Source organism: Tupaia chinensis, unplaced genomic scaffold, assembly GCF_000334495.1.
Source record: "Tupaia chinensis unplaced genomic scaffold, TupChi_1.0 Scaffold140355_1, whole genome shotgun sequence".
In the NCBI taxonomy this organism is placed as follows: Eukaryota; Metazoa; Chordata; class Mammalia; order Scandentia; family Tupaiidae; genus Tupaia; species Tupaia belangeri.
The window spans coordinates 244,119-257,848 of NW_006200232.1; the positions used below are offsets into that span (position 1 = coordinate 244,119).

The following is a 13,730-nucleotide window of genomic DNA, read 5'->3' on the forward strand; positions in this document are numbered from 1 at the left end:
GGAAGCCAAAGAGAAAGGTACTTGGGTTCAACTAAAGCACCAGCCTGCTCCACCCAGAGAAGCACACTTTGTGAGAACCAATGGAAAGGAGCCTGAGCTACTGGAACCTATTCCCTATGAATTTATGGCATGATGGGTATTAAAAATAAACTAATCTATCATCTATTAAAAAATAGCTAAATGAGGGACCAGCAGTTAGCACAATGGCTATGTTGCTGGACTCCCACGTAGTCGACCGCAGTTTGAGTCCCGGACCCGTTGGCTTAAACTCACGCCAGGCGCGTGTGCATGCATGCCCAAGATCCTGAGAGGAGAATGGATTGTGGTGTGGCCATCCCCCCTGGGGGGGTGATTTCTCGCTTTCTGTCTCTCTTTCTCTGTCTGGCGAGCGCACATGCCCTATAGCAAAAAAGTCTCTCCTCCCCCCAAAAAATAGCTAAATGATATATAAAAAGACAAAAAAGCTGTAAGAATTCAATTATCACGTGCTTAACACAGTTTACCTTTCCTTCATTATACTAACACTCTCATCTTGCATTACTGATGTCATGAAAAATGATCTGAAGCTTAGAAATAGTCAAAGGGGGTTCTGGGTGTACTCTCTCTCATCCTCTTTAAGGAGTGACTTTCCAGTGGTGTGTACCTATATTTGACTATATTCTTACTATTATTTTACAATCCTGTGAAAATGGAGGTTAGCAGATAGAAAAGAGATAATGCCTATGATGCTCTACCCTGCCTATGATACACTACCCACCCAGATTCTATGGTACAGTGTTCTGTCTCCTTTCTATCTTTCACAAATACATTTTGGACCATTCTTAGTCTTCTTCATTGGCTCCCCTTTCCCAGTTTATTCATTAAGCAGTTCTCCATTTTCAACTCATTTCTCACTCTACTTGTATTTCCCACTGATTCCATTTTCTCTCACCTTAACTACCACATTAAGTTGCTGACCTGTAAATGTGTAACTCTAGTACAGATCTCTCATACAGGTTAGGCTTTCTACTCACCTATTGATGTGTTAGTCATCTGGTAGAGTAACTTTTAGTCTTTGGCTAATACAAATAAAATAGCTATGAACATTTGTGCACAAGTCTCTGTGTGCTTTACTGCTTGCTGAACATAGCGCCTGTGCTCAACATAACCAACACTGAATTTGCCATCTGTCTCACAAAACAAATTCTACATATTCCACATACTGTAAACTGTCTAATCACCCAATATAGAAAATTGGTGTCATATCTGACTGTACCTTTTTTATTTTTATTTTAAAAATTTGCCATAGGGTGTATGTGCTTGCCAAAGAGACACAGAGAGAGAGAAAGAAAGAGAGGAAGCACCCCTGACAGGGGGGATGACCATGCTATAATCCATTCTCCTCTCAGGATTTCGGGCACATATGCCCAGCATGTTTCTTAAGGCACCAGGTCCATGACTCAAACTGTGCAGTTGGCCATGTGGGATCCAGCTGCCTTAACCAACAACACACCACCTGGCTGGCCCCTGACTACATCTTTTATCACATATCAGAACTCTCACCAAATTCTGCTAATCTTTTTATATTAACTTTATTAAAGCATAATTGATATATAATAATATATATATTTAGAATATACAATTTGATCAGTTTGACGTGGTTCACCAACACCAACAAGAAAATAAATATATCCACCACTCTGTAAAGTTTCTTTGTTCTTCCTTATAGTCCCTTCCTCTTTGGCCTCCGTAACACCCTAGTTCCAGGCAACCAGTGATCTGTTCTCACCATAAATTAGTTTATATATTTTTTTTTGGAGAGGTTTTTGATATAGAGTGCATGCGCTCGCCAGACAGAGAGAGACATAGAGACAGAAAGCGAGAAATCACCCCCCAGAGGGGATGGTCACACCGCAATCCCTTCTCCTCCATTCTCCTCTTGGGATCTTGGGCACGCATGCACACGCGCTCAGCGTGAGTTTTAAGCCACCAGGTCCAGGATGCGAACCACGGTCGACTACATGGGAGTCCAGTGACATAGCCATTACGCTAACTGCTGGTTCCCAAATTAATTTATATTCTTTAGAACTTTATATAATTTTTGGGGGGGAGGTTTTTGCTATAGGGCATGTGTGCTCACCAGAAAGACAGAGACAGAGAGATAGAAAGCAAAAATCACCTCCCCAGGGGGGATGGCCACGCCGCAATCCCTTCTCCATTCTCTTCTCAGGATCTTGGGCATGCATGCACATGCACCCATGAGTTTAAACCACTGGGTCTGGGACTCGAAAACTGCGGTCGACTACATGGGTCCAGTGATGTAGCCATTATGCCAACTGCTGGTCCCAGAACTTTATATAAACTTTATATTAAAGTCTGTACTTTTCTGCCTGGCTTCTTTCACTTAGCAATTATTTTAAAATTCATCTATTCATACACATGTATAGTCTGTATATATGACTAGTTCATTCCTTTTTATTGAATAGTATTCTATTGTATGAATATGCCACAGTTTACTTACCTACAGATGTATATTTGCACCATTTCTAGTCTTTGGCTATTAGTGAGTTGTCATCAAAGTCATGACACAGTTTTGTATAGAAAAACATAGAAAAATATGTCATGACTTTTCCTACAACCTAATACAAATAAAGTTGCTATGAAATTTTACATATAATCTCAGTCTGAATATCTTCAAGTCTCTTGGGCCAATACCAAAGAGTGGAATGGATGAAAAATATGGTATGTATATGTTTAGCTTGCTAAGAAATAGCCAAACTATTTTCCAGTAAGACTGTACTATTTTACATCTTTACTGGCAATGTCTGAGAGGTCTAGTTCCTTCATAGTCTTGTCAATACTTGGATCACTGTGTCAAATTTCAGTCATTTAACAAGTATTTAGTGGTGCCTCCTTACTGACTAATGTTACAGAACATCTTTTCATGTGCTCAAATCTTCTGCCATTTTTCAAAATTTTTTATTAATTTTGAGAATTCCATATATATTCTTGCTACAATACTTATTAAGATATATGCTTTAGGGGGCAGCAGGTGATGTGGTGGTTATACTACAAACTCTCACATGGCCAACCATGGTTCAAGTCCTATACTTTGGGGCTTGAAAATCACACTGGGCACATGTGATGTTTGCCCCAAATCCCAGGAGAGTGGAGGAGAAGGAACTGTGGTGTGGCCATCCTCCCTGGGGAGGTGATTTCTCCCTCTCCCTTTCATTATTCTCTCTGGTGAGCAAACACCCTGTAGAAAACCTTAAAAAAAAAAAAAAAAAAAAACGATAAAAAAAAAAAAAAAAAAAAAAGGACATGCTTTGCAAATATCTTCTCCCAGCCTATGATTTGTTCTTTTTATTTCCCTAAAAGTATGTTTTAATAAATTATTTTATTTTAACTTATTATTTACTTTTAATTTGACCAGAAGGGACAGAGAGAGAGAATGGGGAAAGTAAGAAAGCAAGCTGCCAGGTGCAGACTTGAAACATGGACAATCATGTGGAAGGCCAGTGTCTTTAACTACCATGCCAACCTGCCACCCCCCTAAAAGAGTCTTTTCAAGAATCCAGGGTTTTTTTTTAAGAATTATTTTATTTAACTTTATTATTATAATTTTTAAAAATTTGACCAGAGAGGGACAGAGTGAGCGAGCGAGTGAGTGAGAGACAGCAAGCCACCAGGTCTGGGACTCAAACCACAGTCAGCCATGTGGGAGTCCAGTGCCCCTAACCACCATGCCATCTGCTGGCCCCCTTGAAGAATATAGTTTTAAAATTCAAATAAGGTCTAATTTTCCTATACCTTAAAAAACAACAACAACAACAAAAAAAAAAAACCAAAAAACCCCCCAAAAAACAGAACCAGAGGCCATGCACGCTTGCCAGAAGACAGACACAGAAAGGGAGAAAGCACCGCCCAGTGGGGACAGTCATGTTGCAATCCCTTTTTCTTTTCTTTTAAATTTTTTTTTTTTGAAGAGTTTTTTGCTATAGGGCATGTGCGCTCACCAGAAAGACAGAGACAGACAGACACAGAAAGTGAGAAATCACCCCCCAGGGGGAATGGCCACACGGCAATCCCTTACCTCCAATTCTCTTCTTGGGATCTTGGGTACGCATGCAAATGCACCCAGCATGAGTTTAAGCCACCCAGTCTGGAACTCGAACCACGGTCAACTTCATGGGAGTCCAGCAACATAGCCATTATGCCAACTGTTGGTCCTTTCATTTATTTATTTATTTTTCTTTCAGCCATTATGTCAACTGCTGGTTCTTTTATTTATTTTTCTTTCTTTTTTTTACAATCCCCTTTTCTCCATTTCTCCATCCCATATCCCCAGTGTTTTCCAAGCTGCCAGGACTAAGACTTGAACAACAGTTAGCCTGAGGGATCTTTCTTTTCTTAACCACGAGCCTAAGAGTCTGGCCCTCTAATGAAGTCTAATTTAAGTTTAACCATTTTCTCATTTTATGGAGTTCACTTTGGCTGTCATATCTAAGAAAAGTTTGCTCATCCCAGAATTACAGGGTTTTTACTATTTTTCTTCAACTCTTATACTTTAAGTTTTACATTTAGGTCTATTATGCCATTTTGAGTTATTTTTGTATTTGGTAGGAAGTACAGATCAAAAATTATTTTCTTGAGACCAGCAGTTAGCATAACGGCTATGTTGCTGGACTCCCACATAGTTGGCCATGGTTTGAGTCCCGGACCTGGTGGCTTAAACTCACGCCAGGTGCGTGTGCATGCATGCCCAAGATCTCGAGAGAATGGAGGAGAAGGGATTGTGGCGTGGCCATCCCCTCTGGGGGGTGATATCTCACTTTCTGTCTCTCTTTCTCTCTCTGTCTGTCTGGCGAGTGTACGTGCCCTATAGCAAAAAACAAAACAAAACAAAACAAAAAACAAAAAACAAAAAACACTCCAAAAAAAGAAAAAAATTTCTTTGCATATTGATAGTGGATTATTCCATTATCATTCAAAACAACTATCCTTTTCCCATTGAAAATTATTTTTACATTATGTAATTTCTTTATTTTCTGCATATTAGTGCTTTGCCAACACTCCAACCATAAAGAACACAATTCCAAGTACTGTATTTTTTAGTTTGGGACAATCATAGTCATTTACTTAGACAAGATTAACCTCATTCAAAACTTACTGCAGTTTACACTTTCACATGATACAGACATTGATGCAATTAAAGAAAAACTGCAGGATCTTTTAAAAAAACAATTATTTAATTTTATTTGTTATTATTGTTTTTTAGTTTTACCAAAGTGACAGAGAGGGAAAGCAAAAAAGCAAGGTACCAGCTCCAGGACTTGATCTGTGGTCAGTCATGTGGAGTCCAATGCCTTAACCACCACACTACCTGCTGGCCGCAAGGTCTTTTTAGATTGTAACTTTTCCTGTGGGCTATAATTACCTATTCCATAATCTTACCAATAGTTATGGCTCAATTTAACTACATCAATTATAAACCCTTTATATCCTTTAAGAAAACATCAAGTGAAAATTATAAGTTCTTTTTTTTTTTAATTTTTTTTTTGAGAGGTTTTTCTATAGGGCACGTGTGCTCGCCAGACAGACAGAGAGAGACAGAGAGACAGAAAGCGAGAAATCACCCCCCAGGGGGGATGGCCACACCGCAATCCCTTCTCCATTCTCCTCTCGGGATCTTGGGCACACACGCACACGCGCCCGGCGTGAGTTTTAAGCCACCGGGTCCGGGACGCAAACCGCGGTCGACTACATGGGAGTCCAGCGACATAGCCATTGTGCTAACTGCTGGTTCCTTGAAAATTATAAGTTCTTAACAAAGGTTTAGGTTTTCCCAAATTTCAGGTATTTGCTTCCCCCTCATTCACTTTCAGACATTTCAAATAATCGAAAAAGAACATCTCACCTGCAATGTTCAATAGCAATCACTTGCTATATTAAAATTTTAACTATACCCCTAGTTATTTTAAGACACAAAAATATGGCTGCATACCAATCTGTCACAAGTTAGAAATACTACATTTAAGAAAGAACATGAGAAGAACCAGTAAATGGTGTAATGATTACGTTGCTAGACTCCCACATAGCTGACCGCAGTCTGAGTCCCTGATCCGGCGGCTTAAAACTCGCATTAGGCATGTGTGCATGTGTGTCCAAAATCCCGAGAGGTAACTGGAGAAGGGACTGTCGTATGGTCAACCCCCGGGGAGGTGATTTCTCGCTTTCTGTCTGTCTCACTGGCGAGCACACCAGGTCTGTGGTAAAAAAAAAAAAAGAAAGAAAGAATATGAGAATTTCAAATTTCCTCCACTTAGGCATTTATACTTTAGTGCCTGTTTTATTTCAGGATGTTACTGTAGTACTGATGGTTATATAACCCACTGTTTATGTATCTTAAAATGTAATCATTTTTAAAACACGAAGAATTATATTTACAGTGGAGCTTTGGGAAAAGGCTATTTAAAATGTTCTTAGATGTGTTTATCTGCTTCATTTCTAGAGATACTTATACTAAAGTAAAACTGAGAACTTTGTAATTTAGATGCATCTTGAATTCAAAAACCCTTCTGTGCTAGCAGAAGCCTACAACACAGTACCTTTTCTAATCTGCTTTAAGTAAAATGTTTGTCAAGAGTTTTTCTTTGAATAGTAGATTAGGTCTCTAACTGTATGCTTCTCATACATTTTGATTAAAGCCCCATTATACAATATGGCTGAAGAATGAAGAACCAATTCTCTCCAACTATACAATGATATAACTGTAGCTCAATTTTAGTTTTCATATACCCTCATAAGCAAAACCCACCTCTACCTTTTTCTGTATCCTGTGCCTTTGCAGTCTACAGTTCTGAAATTCCCTAAATTTAATTATTTGAGGACTGCTAAAATTCATTCTTAAGGCTGTGTAATAACTATTTGGTCATTGGAAAAGTCATGATGCATTTTTGCATAGAAAAACATAGAAAAATTCATCATGATTTTTTTTGACAACCCAATAGATGTGACTTTACAATTCTGTATCAAGAATTAATATTTGGTTCACAATATTATCATAGTGGTTTCAATCTACTTACTAGTCCTAACCAGTCAACCAAGTAATCTTGTCATTAACTGTATATCACCAATGAGCACACTGCTTATCCTTAAAGGAAAATAAGTTTACATTTACTATCATCTGTAAGTACTTTCTCTTCATCCTACTTCCCCTTCCCAAGTCTACACATCATTCATTCATCACATTTCCTTCCTTAAAGGAGATAGTGTACTACTGAAAAAACAGTATCTGATTTACTATTTGCCACTGAATGACTTTACACCTCTGTTAAAAAATCAACTGTCGGGAACCAGCAGTTAGCGTAATGGCTATGTCACTGGACTCCCACGTAGTCGACCGCGGTTCGTGTCCTGGACCCGGTGGCTTAAAACTCACGCCGGGCGCGTGTGCGTGCGTGCCCAAGATCCCGGGAGGGGAAGGGATTGCGACGTGACCATCCCCCTTGGGGGGTGATTTCTCACTTTCTGTCTCTATGTCTCTCTCTGTCTGCCTGGCAAGCGCACGCGCCCTATAGTGAAAAAAAAAAAAACCTCTCAAAAAAAAAAAAAAAATCAACTGTCCATGGGGCCAGAAGGTGGTGTGGAGGTTAAGGCAGCCAGATCCCACATAGCTAACTCCACGGTTTGAGTCCTGAACCTGGCAGTTTGACGATCATGTCAGATGCATATGTGCCTGCCAAAAACCCAAGAGGAAAATGGAGAAGGGACTGCAGCATGGGCCATCCTCCAGGAGGGTGACTTCTCATTTTCCTTCTTTGTCTCTGACAAAGAAAGTAGTTAGGGGAAACAACCATAGTAATCCAAGAAGATAGTGAAACCTTGGCCATGGGCACTGAGACCTGGGAAATGGATTTTTTCAAAATAAAAAATTAAAATTATCAGGACTTCAATTCCACTTCTGATCAAGATGGAATAATAAGGATGGATTTAGCTTTCCACCTGAAAAGACAGGACTTGATGCATCAATTTTCAAGAAACTGGATTATCAGTAAATGAAAGAAAGTGAGCCTAAAGAAAAAGGAATAAAATGAACCTTATAATTGCCCTAATCTACAGTAAAGTGTTTCCAGGCTTTAGTAAAGGGAGGGGTATCCCTGCCAGCTTGAGCTGAAGAGCGAGAGCTGAGAATTTGGGAAGAATGAAAGGCTAGAGCTTGAACAACAGAATACCAGAGAAAAGAGTGCTACAGACAGAACCTCAAGATCTGCAGAGCAGAGTACTAATCATCCCTTACATGTGAGAAAACTGCACATGACAGGGAAAACAATAATCCAAAAAGATTAAAACGAACAGTGCCAGACCTTCATACAAAGCAAGGAATAGTGCCTAGTTCCAACAGTCAAACCAAAAAAAACCTCATAAATAACGGGGCATTGGGTAGATAATTGAAAATAACTTCATTTATTATTTTTCAGAGAGACATTTTTGCTATAGTATGTGTGTGCTTGCCAGAGAGACAGAGAGTGGGACTTACCCCCCAAGGGGGGTGGCTGCACCTCAATCCCTTCGCCTCCATTCTCCTCTTGGGATTTTGGACATGCATGTACATGTGCCTGGTGTGAGTTTCATGTTGCCAAGTCAGGGACTTGAACCATGTGAGAGTCCAGCAATGTAACCATTATGCCATTTGCTGGTTCCTCCTTAATAGCTTTAAAAGAAGTTGAAATGGTAGCTAAAATTGTTTAAATAAAACTCCAGGCATGAATGACTTCTTCACTGAAAAATTTTACTAAATATTTAAGGAAGAAATAATAATCCTAAGCAAACTCATCTAGAAAATTTAAGAGGGGGAAATACTTCCTAACTTGTTCTATGAAATTAGCACTACCATTATCTTTGTCTGATACCAAAGCCATCAACATACCCATGAACATAGATGCAAGCATTCTAAACAAAATTTTAGCAAGTTGACTCTAACAATATATTAAAATGCTAATACATGACAAATAAGTTGGGTTTACCCCGGGAATTCAGGTCTGTTACTATATTCTTTAATTTTTTTTTTTTTAAGTTTTGCTATAGGGCAAGCACATGAGAAAGTGAGAAATCACTCCCTAGGGAAGATGGTTGCATTGCAACCCATTCTCCTCTTAGAATTTTGGTCATGCACACGCATGTGCCTGGTGTGTTTTTCAAGCCGCTAGGTCCAAGACTCAGATGGCAAAGTTGGCCATATGGGATCCAACCTCCCTAACCACCGTGTCACCTGCTGGCCCCAGGGCTGGTATAATGTTCTAAGGGCTTCCATGTAAATTGTTATGTTAACAAACTAGAAAAGAAAAACTGTATCATTATATCAACAGATATAAGAAAAGCTTTTGACAAAATCCAGCATTCACTCCTACTTTAATGAAAAAAAAACAACATCTCTCAGCAAAGTAGTAATAGAAGGGAATTTCCTCAGTTTGATGAAGGACATCTAGGAAAAACCTAACAGCTAACATATTATTGGTAAAATACTAATGGGTTGTTGGGAAAGTCATAACGTATTTTTACATAGAAAAACATGGCTTTCTGACAAGCTAATACATGCTCTCTCGGTACAAGGGTATCTACTCTGACCACTTCTATTAACTGGCTAGAAGTTCTAGCCAGTGCAGTCAGATATAGGAAAACAAAAGATATTCATAACATAAAGGAAGAAATAAAACTGTTATATTTGGAGAAAACACCATTATGTAGGTAGAATATCCAAAATATATAAAGAAACTTCTAAAACTAACAAATGAACTTAGCAAGGGCACTAGGATACAAAATCTGCATAAAACGAACTGAATTTTTATATTCGTCTGTTAACATTTAGAGTATGAATTTTTTAAAACTGCAACTTATGGGCTAGCTCTATAACCTTAAGGGAGCTGCAAGGCCAATCACAGTTTGAACCCTGGCAGTCTGAAAACATACTACCTGTGTTTGTATAAATGCCCCCAAATCCTGACAGGATGGAGAAATAAAGAGATTGCGGTGTGACTACACTCCATTGGGGGAGTGCTTCTTCCTGTCTTTTTTTCTCTCTGTTTCTCTCTGGTAAGCATATCCCCCACTCTCGACCCCGGCCATTAAAAAATGTGCAGTTTATGAAAGCATAAAAAATATGAAACAGGGATCAGTGTGGCCTGGTGGTTGAGATGGCTGGATAACACATGGCAGGCTGTGTGGTTCAAGTCCTGGATCTGGTGGCTGAGAAACACACTGGGCATATGTATGTGCATGCCCCAAATCCTGAGAGGAATGGAGAAGAGACTGTGGTGCAGCTTATCCACCATGGGAGGGCGCTATCTCATTTTCCCTCTTTCCCTCTCTTTCTCGCTCTCTCAAGAATTCACATGTACTATAGCAAATTAAAAAAAAATGTGTAGAGATCAATTTGACATAGATTCAAGAATGAAAACTAAGTCATTGCCAAGAAGAAGAATTCTTCATGTAAACATGAATTCTTCAAAACGTTTATGAAAAATATATTTTGAGCTATGCATGGATTTAAAAAATTCTTTACACTACTCATGGATTTAAAAATTTCTTTACATCAAATAAACCTGTACTACCACAAATTTTTTTGAAATCCCCTATCTTAATTAACTGTGCAAATTCAATGACACACTACTTGGCACATAGAAATTCCTTAAGTCCATACTAAACTGAGAGAATTAATTATTTTATCTGTATGTTTTTCTATTTTAAGCTGAAGAACTGTTTACTACTTCACTTATACCCTTCATTAGCACCTGTAACAATACTGAGCTTGATGTTTATTAAATAAATAGGATTAAGCACTTGTTATTCTGATTCCAATATTTTTTTTCACATACCACACTAATTCTTTTCAAGCCAGAGGCGTGGCCTAAAATCTTAAGTTCTGAGATAAGATACCAATCTGATAATAAATTTCCAGTTTTTCATAGTATTTTATATTAATTTTTCCTGCCAATAGTAATAGAGCTTAGTAATGTACAAGTCACATGCAATTGATTTTAGCAAAATTGGAATCACACTGGTAGTACATTTTATAAAAAAACACATTTTGCAAAAACAAATCACCTGTTGATCTGTAGTATACTCTGTAGCACAGTCATGACTATAGCTCCGATTTGAACATTGTCTGTTTGCATCAAGTGTAGGAAATGATCACTCTGCAGCACTAAAGGAATAAAAAAGAAAAGAAAGATTAAAGCAAAGATTCTGTAATAACACAAATGGCATTCTGACCTTGCTAAACCAAATCAAAGCATGACAATTTCTGCTAAACTTCCTGGCTTCACATACCTTATAATGAAGAGTATTTTGAGATGTAGGCAGTTTTAAATACCTGTACACAATAGTCATTCCATTCCCCCCCTTCCCCCCCATAGGGCAAGAGCACTGGCCAAAGAAAGAGAGAGTGAGAAAGAGAAATCACCCCCCCAGAGTGTGTGGCCATGCTACAATCCCTTCTTCTCTATTTTCCTCTTGGGATTTTGGGCTAGTACATACATGTACCAGGTGTGTTTCTCAAGCTGCCAATCTGGGACTTAAACCGTGGAGTCACCCGTGTGGGATCCAGTGCCTTAATCACCACACCACCTGCTTGCTCAGTCATTCCATTTTTATGAACAGTTAGTCAGAGAGCATCCATAAAACCAAGTGATGAATCTGCTAGTATCTCTTTAAATTCAAAATAAAATTATATATTCTAAATCCAAATCTCTTTTTCTAGTAATGAATTTCAAGAATACAAACCAATTTCCTGAGAAGACAATAGAAAATAAGAGAATGGAAATGGTACAGCTGTCTATGATCAATTGCTAATGTTTTAAAACAATTTAATTTTGTTACATAATGTCTCAAATAAACTGGGTCAGCCAGGTGTGGTGGTTGTTGCTGCTGGATCCCACACAGTTGACTGTGTGCGACTGAATCCCGACTGAGCTGCGTGGGAAAACAGGCCTGGTTCATGCCCAAAATCCTGAAGGAGGAAGGAATGGAGAAGGTATCGCATGTGGCCAAGCACCTTGGTAGGGGGGGGGGGGGGGGGGGGGCGTGCTTTCTCACCTTCTCACTCTCTGTTTTTCTGTCACTCTGATGAGCGCATGTGCCCTCTGTCAAAATTAAAATAATAATTTATTTCCCATACTAACCCCTGATCTTTACTTCTATTTATACAGTATAATCTTTCACTTGACACCATTTTCATTTTCATTTATTTTTTTCTATAAGAAGCCTGTGTTGGCTAGAGAGAAACAGAGAGAGGGAAAAAGACCACCCTACCCTCCCCCCCCTCCCAACACACACCACCACCACCACCAGTGATGGCCCATGGCTCAATCCCTTCTTTTCTATACTCTTCTAGAAATTTTGAGTATGCATGCACATGTGCCTGGCCTGTTTCTCAAGGTACAGGGTCAGGAACTTGAACTGCTCAGTTGGCCATGTGGGATCCACTCACCTTAACCACCATACCACCAGCTAGCTCTGGACACCATTTAAAAATATTTAACAACTTAGATAAATAATCCCATTATTATCAAATATTTCTCTGGCTTTTAATTGTTTTATTACTTTGGTAGTTAAAAATTTTTTCTATGTAGCTAGAATAAATATATTTTCTATTTTTATCTATATTAAAAATATTAATTAACTTTCTAACTTTAAATTCACTGAAATCACATGATGTGTAGTATATATACAAACTTAATTTTTTCTTATATTAGAATATGCTAAAACAATTCATTAAATAGTCATTTCAGTTATTTATTAAAAACATTACTTAAAAAAAGGCAAGGTCTTACCATTGTCTCCCCCTGCCTCGCCATTCCCTGCCTCGGCGTTCCAGCTAGAACTACAGGCACATGCAACCACATCCAGATCTTATAAAAAATATTTATTTATTGGAGCCAGCAAATGGCATAGTAGTTGAGGTGCTGGACTCCCACACAGTCAACCGTAGTTCAAGTCCCTGACACGGACACTTGAAATTTCATCAGGCACATGTGTGTACATGCCCAGAATCCCAAGAGGGGAATGGAGGAGAAAGGACTGCGGTGTGGTCGTCCCACTGTGGGGTGATTTCTCACTTTCTGTTAAGCGCACATACCCTAAAAGCGAAAATCTCTTCAAAAATTTATTTCTCCCAAGAGACAGAAACCCTGAACAGGGTCCCACATTGCGATCTACTCTAGGCCTCAGCCAGCCTGGATCACAGGCCTGCTATGCATGCTTGGCATGCAGAGGAAGGATGGAGGACATAAACCCAGGAACTTTCCATGTGGGTCTACCTGCACTACCACTGTGCCACTGCCTAGTCCTCAGGCTCTTTCTTAAACGGGGTCTCACTATGTTGCCCAGGCCAGCCTCAGGCTTGAGATCCTCCTGCCTTGGCCTCCCCAATTGCTGGGATTACAGGCTCGCAAACCTCGCCTTTTAGGTTAGACCAGGAAGCAAACCCAGGTTTCCCATGTAGTTTCAGCGTGTGGAGCACAGTGTCTTAGCAAAGCACACCTGTGTGACTGGGTCTTATTTTATTTTTTATACTGTTTGTTTTATAATAAAAATGTTAAGCAACTGGGGCCAGCAAGTGTTTCCTATAAAGCCAACCACTGCTTGAGTGCTGAACCCAGAGGCTTGAAACTCCATGCCAGTGTGCCTGTGTGTGTGTGTGTGTGTGTGTGTGTGTGTGTGTGTGTGTGTGAAAAAAAAGAGGAGGGGGG

General features: G+C 39.3%; 1 protein-coding gene across 3 annotated transcripts in view; it reads right to left on the bottom strand.

Moving 5' to 3' along the window:
- Positions 1–13,730, bottom strand: part of IQCB1 (IQ motif containing B1) — a 54,897-nt gene that overhangs the window by 24,114 nt on the left and 17,053 nt on the right. For all 3 annotated transcript variants that reach the window (XM_006162628.3, XM_006162629.3, XM_006162630.3), the window contains exon 7: positions 11,086–11,185. In XM_006162628.3, the coding sequence (XP_006162690.1) occupies positions 11,086–11,185 (100 nt within the window). The remainder of the gene's footprint in view (positions 1–11,085; positions 11,186–13,730) is intronic.